At 42.4% G+C, this 14,220-nt stretch overlaps 1 protein-coding gene across 1 annotated transcript in view; it reads right to left on the bottom strand.

Annotated features, from left to right (window-relative positions):
* The window catches only part of LOC113097143 (mediator of RNA polymerase II transcription subunit 13-like), a 60,872-nt gene continuing 46,652 nt past the window's right edge, over positions 1-14,220 (bottom strand). Inside the window, exons 11-30 of the mRNA XM_026262340.1 lie at positions 13,962-13,992; positions 13,579-13,700; positions 13,171-13,261; positions 12,576-12,778; positions 12,076-12,275; positions 9,891-10,804; positions 8,978-9,145; positions 8,586-8,809; positions 8,165-8,354; positions 7,656-8,067; positions 7,249-7,468; positions 6,180-6,371; positions 5,102-5,325; positions 4,235-4,377; positions 3,799-3,957; positions 2,886-3,071; positions 2,595-2,749; positions 2,101-2,265; positions 1,305-1,405; positions 1-1,216 (exon numbers count right to left, since the gene is read on the bottom strand). Of these exons, the coding sequence (XP_026118125.1) occupies positions 1,084-1,216; positions 1,305-1,405; positions 2,101-2,265; positions 2,595-2,749; positions 2,886-3,071; positions 3,799-3,957; positions 4,235-4,377; positions 5,102-5,325; positions 6,180-6,371; positions 7,249-7,468; positions 7,656-8,067; positions 8,165-8,354; positions 8,586-8,809; positions 8,978-9,145; positions 9,891-10,804; positions 12,076-12,275; positions 12,576-12,778; positions 13,171-13,261; positions 13,579-13,700; positions 13,962-13,992 (4,233 nt within the window). The 3' untranslated portion in view covers positions 1-1,083. The remainder of the gene's footprint in view (positions 1,217-1,304; positions 1,406-2,100; positions 2,266-2,594; positions 2,750-2,885; positions 3,072-3,798; positions 3,958-4,234; positions 4,378-5,101; positions 5,326-6,179; positions 6,372-7,248; positions 7,469-7,655; positions 8,068-8,164; positions 8,355-8,585; positions 8,810-8,977; positions 9,146-9,890; positions 10,805-12,075; positions 12,276-12,575; positions 12,779-13,170; positions 13,262-13,578; positions 13,701-13,961; positions 13,993-14,220) is intronic.

Consider the following 14,220-nt stretch of genomic DNA (forward strand, 5'->3'; position numbering starts at 1 on the left):
AACATGAAGTCGACTCTTTTTATTCCTAAAACAGAAGCAGTGCCACCCAAGGCTGGTGCGGCATTCATATATAATTATTTATATATTGCAGTTTTTCGTTTTTGTGTCTAAATGTGTGGTATAAAATACAATATACGACAATGTACCTCTTTATTTTTAAACACAGTGAACTTCATTGCTGTACAAGTCCCGTGCAGCTAAAGCTTAGCTGTAATTGTGTCCACACGCAAAGGCATGGACAGGAACCCCCGTCCGGTCTCCTCTGTACATCGTGACAATACAAATAATCTCCCTTACAAAAAATAATACTCTAAAAGCCACCTACCGCAACTTTATTTTATTCATCTTTTTAGTGGGTTTTTTGTTGGTTTGTTTCTGTAATTAAGACGAGTACATATATTTTTGACCAATTGCTTTAAAGCAGGAAGGCAATACAAACCTTCTAGAACTTATATTATATATATATATATATATATATATATATATATATATATATATATATATATATATATAAAAAAGAGGTTAAGAAATCAGACAAATTATACATTAAAAACTTACAATAAATAAGACAATGCAGGCATTTCGTTTGGATATAATCCCATCCAAAAGAAACAGGGAATTAGAGGTCTTAAAACCAAGAATTAATTCTCTCATTTCAAAGGGCATCAAAGTCCCCTTTCCAGCAGACTCTATACAGGTTACTTCTCCATACTCATCGATTATAGAACTGGCCGAATCCATGCTAACCATGGAACCGCGCACTACCGTCGTAGTAGCCGAGGATCCAGGGATGTAGTACGCCACCAGTCAGCACTTCCGTCTTTCTTCTTTGGCCTCCACGGCCTCGGTTTCTCCTCTTTTTCCTCTTTGAGTGAGTGTTAAACACCAGACGCCTGACTCTGCTCCACAGTGCTGGGTCTCAGGTGTAGTGATGGCCTACCCAGATCATCTCCGCTGTAACTTGCGTACATATAAAGTCCAGCACCGTAGTTATCTGTTGTGTTGTTTTCAGATCCACCTTTTCTTCACTCTCCTCTTTTCATTCCCTGATAAAATCCTGCTCTCAGTTTTGCTCTGCGAGTGTTACAACATGGTCATAATGAAGTTGTACATTTGATTGAGCACTACAAAATGGATGGGCAGGCAAGAGCGTCGGTCCTGGGTCGCAGGGTCACAGGTCAGCCAGGAAAGGGCGTTGTACTGCTCCAACACAAATCTGTGAAAGAAAAACATTTTGGAATGTTCAGCATTCGCCATCATTAAACTGAATGATATCACTTCCCGGACACTTAGAGGAGCATTACCTGAGAACATCAGAGGTCTGATTGGAGTCCAGAGGGTGAGAGTGTTTGCTGTGCAAAAGTTCATCCGATTGCACTGAAGACACATGAAGGTGTAGAGAGGCCTGGGAGTTGCGAAAGAGAGAGGCAAGAAGAAATTTTCAGTTGACAGAATCCATTAATCTACGCCCACCCAAAACAAGCTACAAAGCCGCGCATTTCCTCTCATTGTCAGGGCTTGTTATGAATTAAATTGACAAGCCCATGAACAAGTAAACACAAGATGCCAGAAACATTCATACCCCTGTTTATGGTTTCCTTTATTGGGGAACAGTTTGCTCCAGACTTTTTAATTGTGTACAAGTCAACAATAAGCGAACAGCTGCTTATCAAATCAAATGCTTTGCCTTAATAATTCATGTCAACACATTTTGCGAGCTCAATTCCCTCCATATATTTGGGTGTTTTCTCTCCTGCTCTCTCATACACACTAACAGCAGTCTGGCCCAATCTCTGAGTACTGAATTATTTAAAAATCCCCTATTGCAGGATTCTCTATAAATGCTGCATGAGGAGGAAACATAAGGTCATGTGACCTGGATAAAGCATGACAGGTAGATGGGTGCAGTATCACACTGCTTTCTGAAGAAAATGACATTCTGAACAACAACATTTTGTTGGCTCTGCATAAAATCTAATATCCATTTTGCACATTTACAGTATTCCTTAGGGATGAATCAAGTTTTGCTGAGGAAATCTGATGCAATAATGTACAAGTCCCAAGAGAGAAAGATCTGCATTATAGGCAAGGAGAAAATACCTTTAAGAAAAGGGGACACTGGTTCTGTGCCTGAGGACACGCAGACCAGAACCAGTCAGGCAGTGGACCTGCTTTAGCCGTGGACACAAAATAGCCCAGAGCTAATGGCTGCTGCAGGATATTGGGAGCTTCTTCATGAGACTCCATGCGGTCAGTACTTTGACCCTGAAAAGAAGAAAAGAGAAATGAGCCCCAAGAATAAAAACAAAAAAGACACTTTTATATGTTACAATAAAGTGAGCAACAATCACTCTCTGTAAATCAGTACTACTCTCAGTGCCCCTCTTAGCTTTAATTAAATATATCTTAATTTGTGTTTTGAAGTCTTTTGGGTTTAGAACGATGTGAGTAAATGAACATTTTTGTGAAATGTCCTTTTAAAACCTTAAAAAGCTCAAAGACCTTTGAAACTAAAAAGGGGTGCTAGTCAAAGTTCATGCCATTTCTCTTAACATGCTGATTATTTGTTCCTTTTAATGTTCAATCTTTGCTACCTTGCTCCCATCTCCTCCGTGGGGGTACTGGGATCCAGGTGAGTGGACTGGTGACGTGGTGGGTGAGGCAGGAAGGATATTTATGATGTCAGGGTCAACCAGGTCATTCTCCTGCTCCAGAAAGTACAAGATGCTTCCCATTGGATCTGATCCATCTGAAAATGAAGCAGGGATTCAGTATAATTTATTTGCATTGGGATGCAACTAATTAATATGGCAAAATCTTCAAGTAGGGCAAAAACACAAGCTACCAAATAAATAAATTGGAGAAAAGACAGCATTGTTCCTCACCGTTGCCAGGGTTGAAGGCAATTTCAATGTTCTCATGTTGGTAGTTGGAGCTGTTGACTTGCACAGAAGCAGAGGTGGGGAACACCAGGATGTGTGTGCAAGACGTGTCCTGCGGGGTGCTCAGCTGGGACGTCTGCATGTTCAGAGTTGTACTGCGACCAAACACCGAACCTGTTGACACAGAGTCTGGACAAAGAAAAGAGACAGAAAAGATTAAAATGACAGACTGACAGACTGAATATGAGATCAAGAGAAACAAAGATTCATTAATGGAAGTGCAAGATATTATTAGCTGTTATTTTCATTACTGAATCGGGTTTGGCTAAAATCTAAATTATCTTTTCGATTTTTCCTTGCATAGGCATCCTAGTATGAAAAAAGAAAAGAAAAACCCTGTTGCTCTGTGAGTGATGGGCAAAATCCATCAGATGCAATACATCTTGATACTATGACAGAATGAAAAGCTTTTGTCAAATAAAGCCATCGATCTTCGGTATCATCACACCGGCACAGGAATCAATAGGAGTGCAGAAAAGTGTTTTATGAGATCAAGACACACACACACACACAGGAGTGTATATCAGATAGGGACAGCAGACACATGCGTTATGACACACTAAAGCTATCATTCACATCCACAGCAAAGAGATGCACGACTACAGCAGTGAAGGGTTATATTTTTTGATTTTATATGTTTATCCTATTCCAATCCGGTTTAAAATGCATTTTAATATTAAGTCTGGAGAGTTTTCAGAAAAGCGTAATTATTTATACAATTCCCTTTTGTGCCACAAATAGAGCAGGAACTAACTAACTATGCACACTAATTACAGCTAATGCATCAAACTAGGCATAAAAAATAAAGAAGACAACATGCAGACCATACGGAGAGTAACAGGAAGTGTGATTCTACCTGGCATGATGACAAATGAGCCCTGGGGTTCCATGGCAACAAGGCAGGCGCTAAGGATGCTGGGAGTGTCAGCTGCTGAGATCCCGCACAGCTTACAGTTCTCCTTCAGCCTCCGAGACACTGACTGCAGATTCCGTTTGCTCAGTAAAATACTCCAGTCTGAGAGAGGGAAAAAAGAATCAAATTCATTACTATGTGCAAAAAAACTGGACACTGGATGTGCACTCCAGGATGCTGATCAGTCAATTGGCTAGAAGGATGCCACTTAATGAATTTCCCTTATTTGAATAAAACTATAATTATAATATTAATTATAGTTATAATGAATAATAATAATACATGTAGCAATCATTTTATAAAAGCAGTAAGCACTAGGGTCAAAACTATGAATACTCTCAAGGTTAAAGGCCTAAAAAATATTGTACATGGGCATTACCTCGCAACTCTCCATGACCTATTCGTCCAAGCCGGCCAATCACCACTCTCCATGGCAATGATGTCATCTGAACCAAACCTAGACACCAATCCCAAAGCTTTTGTAGGCCCAGCTTCCGGGCAGATCCCTTTTTCCTTCTTGCTCTGAGATGATAAAAACAGAAACATTTAAAACCTCCAGTCACAAATGCTTCAATTATTTTTAAAACCGCCTCAAAGGTGCTGTATGTAGGATTGACATTGAGTGGTTGAACTAGGTATTGCAGTCCAAATTCAAAATATTGGAGAGTTTTTTTTCCACCCGGACCCTCCTCCTTAGACTTTATGCACATGCAGGTTACCAGATTGACGAGACCAACACTTTCATTTGCCAGCTTCCATGACTGAAATTAAATACGCTGTGTTTACCGCCAATTGGCAACCCGGGCTGCCAAAATACTATTGGGGTAAACTGGAAGTGGGCGGGTTTACAAACCAAAACGGAGACCGAAATTCTGGCCCAGAAGGCACATTTTCAAAGAAGAATAATTGACTGTAGCATTGTTTTTCAGATAAACAAATATTAACTTAGCATGTTTCTTAAATATCTGCAAACATACTACAGCATGTTTATGCTTTAGTGGAGTCAAAAACTTACATACAGTACCTTTAAACTAATTTAATGTGTACATTTGTTCTACATCATGGAGATGACAGTAAAAGTGTTAAAAAGGTGTCCGGTCTCTCACTTCTCATTTCTATGGTGGTGATAATGGTTCCAGACATTACACTTTTCTGAAGTGTTGAGTGAACAATTAATTCTGCATACTTTACAAATCACCCGCGTATCTCACAATGATACCGAGTGAGGGCGTTTTTTGTAGTTTACCTGTTGGGTACGTCTATACTGATGATACAGGTTTCCAGCAGCTCTCCATACAGGTCCGTACAGGTAGCCAACAGCCATCTTTGATCATGTGACAGGCAGTAGCCCACAAACAGGACGTTATACTTCTGAGACGCCTCTCCGAAAGTCTCACCCAGCTCCGTTTGCTTGTCTTTCGTTGGGGCCAAGATGAAGGGTGGCGTGTACAATCGCAGACACTCCGGTCTCTGTGGCAAGAAAGTCATATGTTAATTGAAAATAGTGACATAACTTAAGTTGACACTTTTTTCCCCTATAAAAACAGCAAAGATCAGGACAAGAGGACAAAAGTGAAAGGCCTAAGGTCAAACCATCAGCCTCATACCAGAGCATGTCAACATAACCTTTTCCTCTTCTATGAAATCAATAAACCCCACCAAGTAGTCACATCTCTTTTGTGAGTGGGGAAGGAAGTGGGGTGGGAGAAACGGTGCTAGTGAGTGTAGCGAGAAAATTGGATTCTACAAATAGCTCGGTGAAGAAAGGAGAGCAATTGGAGCGTTCGGATTCCTCTGCCAAAACATGCAAGCCGGATCCCATTAGGGAGGTCTCACAGAGCCGCCCAAGCAGATAATGGAAAGAGAACTGTTGGGTTGTGCGAGTCGCCTTTGGTTTTGTTCCAGGACAGGGAGGTCAGTGTAACAGTCTCCACACGTCACTGAGTTCTCATACAGCACTGAGAGCCGTTAAAGAGCCTGAATGTGCTGTCAGGGCGGGAGCTCTATGGAGGAGGTCAGAACCATGGGCTGCGGGAGCCTCAAATAAGGGTGTCGATTTTGACACTGCTGGCACTGGGGACTGGCCCTTTAACACACCAGTCTGGAGCTGTGACAGACCCTTTAGCAATGCTAATGTGTATTCTTTTTTTATATTTAAGGTGCTTTGGAGACTGTCTGTGCTACTCATTTCTCTAAAACAAAAAAGGGAACTCCTTTTGAATATTTACATTTAGTCATTTTGCAGACGCTTTTATCCAAAGCGACTTACAGTTGAGGGATATGACTGAATATGTCAACCAATCGATCTGCTGAACCTCACTCACATCTGGGTTCCTGAGGGAAGTGTCGAGGGCGAGGCCGGGGCCGAAACCCGTCAGTGATTTCACGTTGGTGGAGGCTGGGAGGGGTCTTTTGCACTGGGTGAAGACGGAGAAGGCAAGAGACTTGAGGTGCTGGGCGTAGAGGTACCTCTCTTCACTCCTCACAGGCTGGAGCAAGTACTGACAGGGGACAATCTAAGAACACAAAGTGCATAGATGTAAAACAGTGATTTGTTTTACCTATTATCTTCACATTGTATCTGCTGTTCTTTCCTATAGCTGTCTATTTGAGACTGAAGGAAATTAAGTCACACTAGCACTCACATTTTTTTGACTTCAAGGTCCCCCATTTTAGGTCCATTTTCAATTATTTCAATTATTATTTTCAATTTCAATATTTGCCCAACACTCCTAGTTTCTATACATTAAACTGTATTTTTGTAAGTTTAAAGAGCTTAATGTTCGTCAGGGTTCCCGCTCTCATTAACCAATTAATTTAAATTACTTTTCCAGTTATTCATAATTCACTGGATAAAAACAATTTTTTCCCACAATTCAAAAAAAATGTGACAACTTTGCATAACAACAAAAATAGACACATTTAGGTAGGTCGGGGTCACATTCCCTTCAGAAACAAATGTAATCCACTGCGTCTTCAGCGGGTCAAATGTTGGGAGTAAATGACGACTGCTATGTTCATTATTACATCCAACAACAGAACACCTCAATCGCTTAGGAGACATTCTTGTCTACATCTGCTCCAGAGGTGAAACAATGGTGGGCTGATGACGGCTCACCCAGGGCGGGTCTAAGGTAAGACACCAGTCCAGTCTGTGCTGAAACTCTACTGTCAATCAAACTATCATGTGACATCACACAGACAGGCATCTGAGACTGGCTTGATTTGAGAAAGCGGTAAAGATTTTAGTGCACAGATTTTTATCATTATAGAGTGGTTGTGCCAACACACATTTCAGTTCAAACAACTTGTACAAGTGCCCATAGCATCGGATGTCCCCTTTAAAGATGTGTCCAACTGTAAAGGATGTCTAGTATCATCTGCTGTACCTACCTGTACAAACACAGAGTTGCGGATGTGAGCTGGAAGGGCCTGCAGCATCTCCAGGTAGCAGCGGAGGAGTCCCAGCGTCCACATGCTTGATTGTGACACCCCTGGCTCCGACTCTTCATATGAGAAGGGGTCCACAATATAGATCATGATGGCAGGTGGGTACGTGATGGCATGGGAATCTCCATCTGTAGGAACTCCGACCTTTTCTCTCTCCATAGTGCTGATTAAAATGGGAAAAGGAAGGGTTTTTAATATGCTTTTAACACAAAACCCGATTAACCTAAGTTACACCCTAGTATTTAAGAGCTTTATAAGTTGCATTACATTTTGACAGGACTTCAATTTATACATGACGACATATTAATCAATGATACATATTAGGAAACGGCACCAAGTACATTGTGTACCTCTCTGGTGGTTCAGATGGCCCCTGAGTCTGGCTGTTGACTGTTGAATTGTCTCCGGAGAGGCTTGAGTTCTGGGTGACAGCCTGCTGGCCCAGAGCCCCAGACTGGGAGCTGTTACCTTGGACTCCCATGCTTCCAAAGGGAGGGAATGAGCTGGGTTTGGCAGACTGGATGCTGCTGCCCTGAGGGCCTGAGGAGGAGGGGGTGTTATTGGTGTTGTCTGGCAGGCCTGAGCCACTGTTGCTGGCAGCACTGTTGTTGTTGAGGGCAGAGCCTCCGGAGGCCATTGAGGTTTGGGAGTTGGAGGAGGCGGAGCCTGAGGATTGCGAGGAAGATGATTGGGTGGAAGAAGGGACAGGGGTTGGCTGAATGAGAAGAGAGCTGTCCAAAGACTGTGTAGCGAGGTATGGAGCTGAAGAAACAGGGAACCAGACGAAGATTAGTGAGAAGTACTCTTTGATACATTTCTGTGACAGAAGGGATAACGAAGAGAGAGAACTGAGTCTTACCGAGGTCGTGTCTGCAGACTTGGGCAAACAGTTTGAGCTTGGCAAATGCATCACTGCTGCCACTAGCTGCTTTCAGGAACCAATCACTGACTGGCTGTTCTGAGAGCTTCTTGGCAGCTGCTCCACCCACCCTTACAATGCCATCAGCATGCACTTTGGAGATTGGTCGATGCTGACCGAGCTTACAAGACTAAGCAGAAACAGAAAGATACCAATCAGAAAGCAGGTCAGAGAATCCAGAAAAAAATAATAATAATAAAAAAAAAAAAATCGCAAGGCTTCTAATGTCAGTCATATCAAATTATTTTAATTTATTGGATTCATTATCACACTGGTTTGTTTTCAGAGGAAATAGCCTACTTCCATGTTAAAATAAGGAGGACAGTGAGAGACAAAATTAAAGACTGACAGACTCTCTGACCTCGTAGACCGCTGTCAGCTCTCTAAAGAAGCTCTTGGCTCCAGACAGGAGAGCATCGCTGTCCGGGCAGAGGACCAGATAGCCCACGTCTCTGTGGGAGCCAAAGGGATCCAGCAGTAGCTTCTCCCAATAGGGCAGGCCGAAGGGCGACAGCACCACAAAGTCATATTCATACCCAACCAAGAAGGTAGGAATGGGCAGAGGCTCCGGAGACTCATCAGTGCCTGAAGAGAAATAAAGCAATAAAGAGTGACGTGTGTGTGTGTGGTATCAAGGTTGCCCCGCCAGCAATTTCAAAGTCTATTAACTATCTTGTCAATGGGTAATTCTGAACATTTCCCCTTCAAAAATCATGATGGCCTTTTTGCTCAACAAGTGCCCTTGCTACTTACCATAAGACCCTCTTCCAGCCATCTTGTGAAACTGCTGCCATGTGAGAGGCCCCTGGACTCCCCATGAGCGAACAGTCCTCTTCTTCTGGATGGCATCCTGAAGAACAGGCTGAAGAGAGAGGAGAACTCTCAACACATCCTGAGAGCACAGCCCGCTCACATCCACAGCTAGAGAGAGAGAGAGAGAGAGAGAGAGAGAGAGAGAATGCTAGGGAGTTTAATACATGTAGTCAAATCTGTCAATATTCAACATGTACTACCATATACAAACATAAGTAGCACACAGATAATACACAGAAACAAATCCTTTACCAAAATCAAAAACTTTTTCTTTTAAGCAAGAAAATAAACTTTGTAAATAATAAAGTTCAGAAATTAGACATTTCTCAATATTTTTAGTCAAAACTATTTTACACACAGCTACTCTGCAATCATTCTTGGTCACAGTGAAGTGTATCCACACTGCTGAGATGTTTACCTGTTGTACAATCTACAGCATGTGCAGTAAAATAAATTCTGCCACAGACAAAACACATCCTAAAGCAATCTTTCAATCCTTGATTTCAGCTTTTTTGTTCAAAAACAGAAAATTCTATTATTTTTCTGGTATTTTTGGTTCCTGAAATTGTTGCATCACTAGAAGAGCACATAAATTATAATATGCAGTCAACTATAAAAGAAAGGACTGATAACAAATAATTGCTCACATTGCTCACACCAGGAATATGTATTAAAGTAGGATCAACTTTGACCTCAAGTTATCATCGCTATTTTCTCTTTTGTAAATGTGAACGTCTTCCTTCTTTTATGATCATATCTGTAATAACTGAAGTACCAGCCTAATGATGAGAACTGATGTTTATCGTAAACCGAAATGAAGTGTACAAGTGGCAAACATGCTCTAATCTCTCACCGCTGTGTTTGGCCCAATGGTGCAAACAAGTGCTCTTCACCAGCGTCTCATCTACCTTCCCACCGGACATGTTATCCATGAACTGCCGCCCGTGTTCTAGAGCCAGGTAACAGTCATTGTGGAAGTCCCTTTCCTCCACACGCACACATGGTGGTACAGTGGCGCCCCCTGGCCCTTGGGAAGACAGTCCCTCTGGGTCCAACGCCAGCATAGGGGAGAAAGGATTAGTGCACTGATCCTGCAGGACAGAGATAAGCTCGTCCGGGACTCGATCCTTGCCTCCACCCCCTGTCTTCTCCAGTGACGTGCTCCGTATTGCCTCAAAGCGCTTCTCCGCCTCCTGGCTCACGTCCGAACCCCGTCCGATGATATCCAGCTCGTCTTCCAGGAAGAGGCCGGAGCCATTACCGTAGCGCCGGTTGACAACAGCGCTGAAGCCGCACAGGCAGGGATACTGGGCCTCCATGTTGGGGTCACTGATGTAGATGCCCACGTCAGCGCCTTTGATGTTCAAGTTGCATGCGCAAATGCAGCAGCTGTCGAAGTTGCAGTCCTTGAACAGGTTCATGACAGACTCCGACAGGATGAGGTTGACGTATAGGCTGTGGGCTTCGGGGATGGAGGGAACCGTCGCAGGCTCCACGGAGTTGAGCGGCCTGCAGGTGGAGGGCGTCGAGGCCGGCGAGTACAAGTCCGAGTTCTCATATTTGAGGGAACCTTGCACACTGGCTGGACCTCTGGGGGTCCGAGGTGTCCGTGGGGTACGAGGGGTGGGAGCTGAGAAGCGAGGCGTGGCAGGGGATGGGAGGATGCTCGTGCCGCTGTTGCTGGGCGGAGCGCTGTTAGACAAGAATGGTGTGTGGGTCTGAGGGGTGTATGTCTGGATATACTCTTGTTCCATAGCATTGCTTTCACTAGAGTGCAAAAAAGCAGAAAAAGACAAGAGGTTAATTGGGACATCACTAGAGTCAACCCTACAACAAGTGAGCAACATTTAAAACATCTCGTTTATTCTTATTACCGCAGATGATTATTGGATATTAACTTCATGAGCTGCAGTAATGTACTTGTAACCCAAGAAGACCTCTGGGGGGGTGGGACTATTTTTAGACAAACGGTCCAACAGGCAGCTGTGCAAGAAATGAAAGCACAGCTTGTGCCACAAGGACCGTACGTGTGTGAGAATGCCGAGTGTGGCTCCCGTTGGCCTTTAAAAACAGGCAGGCGTTTGAAGGTCCCCCTTTTGAAGAGGTGGCCCTCTCCCTCAGCTGCTGGGGGTTATAAAAGAAGCCTAACTAGCTCATAAAGGGCTTTCGGACTGACTTAAACAAACGTGGACTTTATGACCAGACTTATCGCCCTGTCATCGACCATTCGCAACACCCCACCTCCTCTCTGGATTTCACTAAATTTCTACCGACAGCAAATATAATGTCCACGAACAATGATTCTATTTGTGTCCTAAAACGTTTTATTTGCTCTCTGAGATTAATGTATGAAAATAACTTTATCCATTTATTTTTGGAATGAAAGAGCATAGCTGAAGCTGACCCTGACACAGGTTCATAACATCACATGAAAAAGCAAACCAGACGACAAGAATATGACTGATAACAATCAGATTTGATCAGCTGAGCAAACACCAGCTATTCAAATAAACCAGTCCACGAGAACGCTTGAGTGCGGACAGTGAAGAAGCTGTGAGATAAGGAGCTTCTGAATATAATAAAAGGACAGTGGCAGCAGATGGATTTGACAAGCTAATTACAAGCGTGTTAACACCTGTTCTTCTATTTTATTCTCTATTCGCCATCACTAAGAACAAGAGGTGTGTGGGTGTAACTGATTCCACAGAGCATGAGTTTGAATGTACAGTTCTTGGGTGAATCTTTCAGAAAATGTATTTAACCCAAAAAACAAAAGGGAAAGACATTTTGTTTTCATTGTGCCAGAATTGATGACAATGAAAGCCAAAAATATATTAAAATGTTATTTTTTTGGCATGGAAATATTTGTTACTGTCAGAATTAATGATCTTAATTGCAAAATATTTTTATTTTTTATTTGAGAATGAAATATGGCCCATATATTTATTTGTGAGATCCTCGTAGTCCATACAAAAGTCTGTGTAAAGATACAGGCGTTGTTTAAGTTCAGAACATTTCACACCAGATGTGAAACTCACCCATCCTTGCTGAAAATGCTCATAGCAGGTACAGAGTTGAGTAGCTCCAGTTTTCCCACTGTCCAGCTGGGCCTGTAAACACACTCATCAGGCAGTTTGATAGGGGGCAGACACTGACTGGGCAAAGACTTCAGGGGGGCAAACATGGAACAGCCCACAAACGGCTGACACAACTCAGGCTTGTACACAAATGAGAAGTCCTGAGGAGAGAGAGAAAACCATATTCAGTTTGCTGTTGTGTCATTCCAGTTCAATAGCAGTTTGATAAAAAAATTAAATAATAGAAAGCACTTGAGTAAATGCATGCAAGCTAATTTCAACAAGTTTAAAGATCACAGGTCATTTAGCTGCAAGAATATTCCTAATATCAAACATGAAGTGAAATCCCATTGGCTGTGATCATGTTGCTCTTCACAGCATTTTGCTGTCAGTAGAGAATGGAAACGTACAGCACCGCACATGGTTAGGACATGGTGTAGCAGTCTTAATGCTCGTCTAACCTTGATTTCGGAAGGTTTGGGGCTGCAGAAACTCTCCTCCACCTCGATTTTAAACTGACCACTGAGAGCAGAAGAGCCATCTAGATTGTTGAGGCCGGAGCCAGGCTCCATACAGCCATACTCTTTGTTCATGGGAGAGTAACCCATGTTGTGCTGCTCTAAAGATGGAGGCGTAGGGAACATCTGGTGTAGATCAGCCGCGCCTGAGGGATGGATGAACAGAGGTAAAGATGACATGTAAGTGGAAGGATGCAGGATAAATGCAGAAAAATATTATAGTATGTATAATAAATTGTCTAATTTCCTGCTTATTCTCACGAAAAGCAAAATCATTTATTGTCAACATGTCAAAGTTGCCAAAAAAAAACGTTTGAAAATGTTTTGATTAATTTATATAAAAGCATATAGTATTTCTGAACCCTTAATGTCTGTACATTAAAGAAAACTAACACACTGTTCCCACTCAAAGAAATGTGCATGATGTACTGCTTGTCTGCTTGCAATGTAAAATTCGTGGATGGCCAGCAGGGAGCAGTATACAGAGCTTGAATGATGAAGTAAACCCTGTATATTTAGAGACAGAGACTGTGCTCACTTATACAGGGGCCAGAGTCCATTGTGGCTGGTTTCGACTCCTTGCTGCCAAACTTCTCATCTGCTCCATTTACAGCTCTCCGTGCTCCAGGCTATGGAGACATACACAAATTAGCCAAAATCAGAGCTATGATTTCATTAAAATTACAGCAATTTCTCTACAGAAAAAAAAAGATTAAAAAAAAACATTTCCATTGCAATATACCCTTATTTTCAAATAGCTGAGCAATGGTAATATTATCAGTGATTACATATTGATGATATATTTTAACATCTAATTACTTTCAGCAATCAGCTCCAAGCCTTCACGTCATTGTGAAAATTTGCCCAAACAGCTAAATTTATCACACAGTGACGCAAAGGGGAGACATAATAGAAAGAGATAATAGAAAGATAGCTTAATACTAACTGTTTGTTCGTCCTCATCTGAGTTAAAGAGGTTGTCCAGGTCTTTGAAGGAGACTGCCAGGTCTGAATCATGTATGAGGCTGGTGGTAGCAGCCCGGTTATGGGCCGCAGCCCGCTGCGCATCTGAGAGATAGAAAGAGAGACAAAGCTTAACACACAGGCCTGTTCTCCTGCTTTATCTAGCGTAACCACAGCCTGGGCTTGAGACTATATCAGGACAAGCCCTTTCCCTCACTCAGCGAACACATTTAACCTTTATGGGCAACAATACACTAAACTGACCCAGGCTGTCAATAGGGTAACTATTTCAAATAAAATAAATGGACTCAGGGTTTGAGAGGGGTTCATGAGAGAGTCACTGGAGTGTAACAGGACAGTCCTTACCATCTGATAGTGAAGCACTGCCATCTTCTCCCTGTGAGAGAGAAAATAAGATAGCAAGTATTAAAAAGAGACATTATATGATGCACAACAAAGGTTGTGTTAGATTAGATATGCAGGGTCCAAAATGTACTTTGACATGTCAATCGCAAATGAGTTGAGACAAAACTAAAACGTAAACTGTAAAAAGTGTTAACCTCCGAATGTTTTTTGACATGAATAAAACCAGTTAATGTACTTGTTATTTCTTCTCAGTGTAGTA

The sequence above is a fragment of the Carassius auratus genome, unplaced genomic scaffold (assembly GCF_003368295.1).
Source record: "Carassius auratus strain Wakin unplaced genomic scaffold, ASM336829v1 scaf_tig00216123, whole genome shotgun sequence".
In the NCBI taxonomy this organism is placed as follows: Eukaryota; Metazoa; Chordata; class Actinopteri; order Cypriniformes; family Cyprinidae; genus Carassius; species Carassius auratus.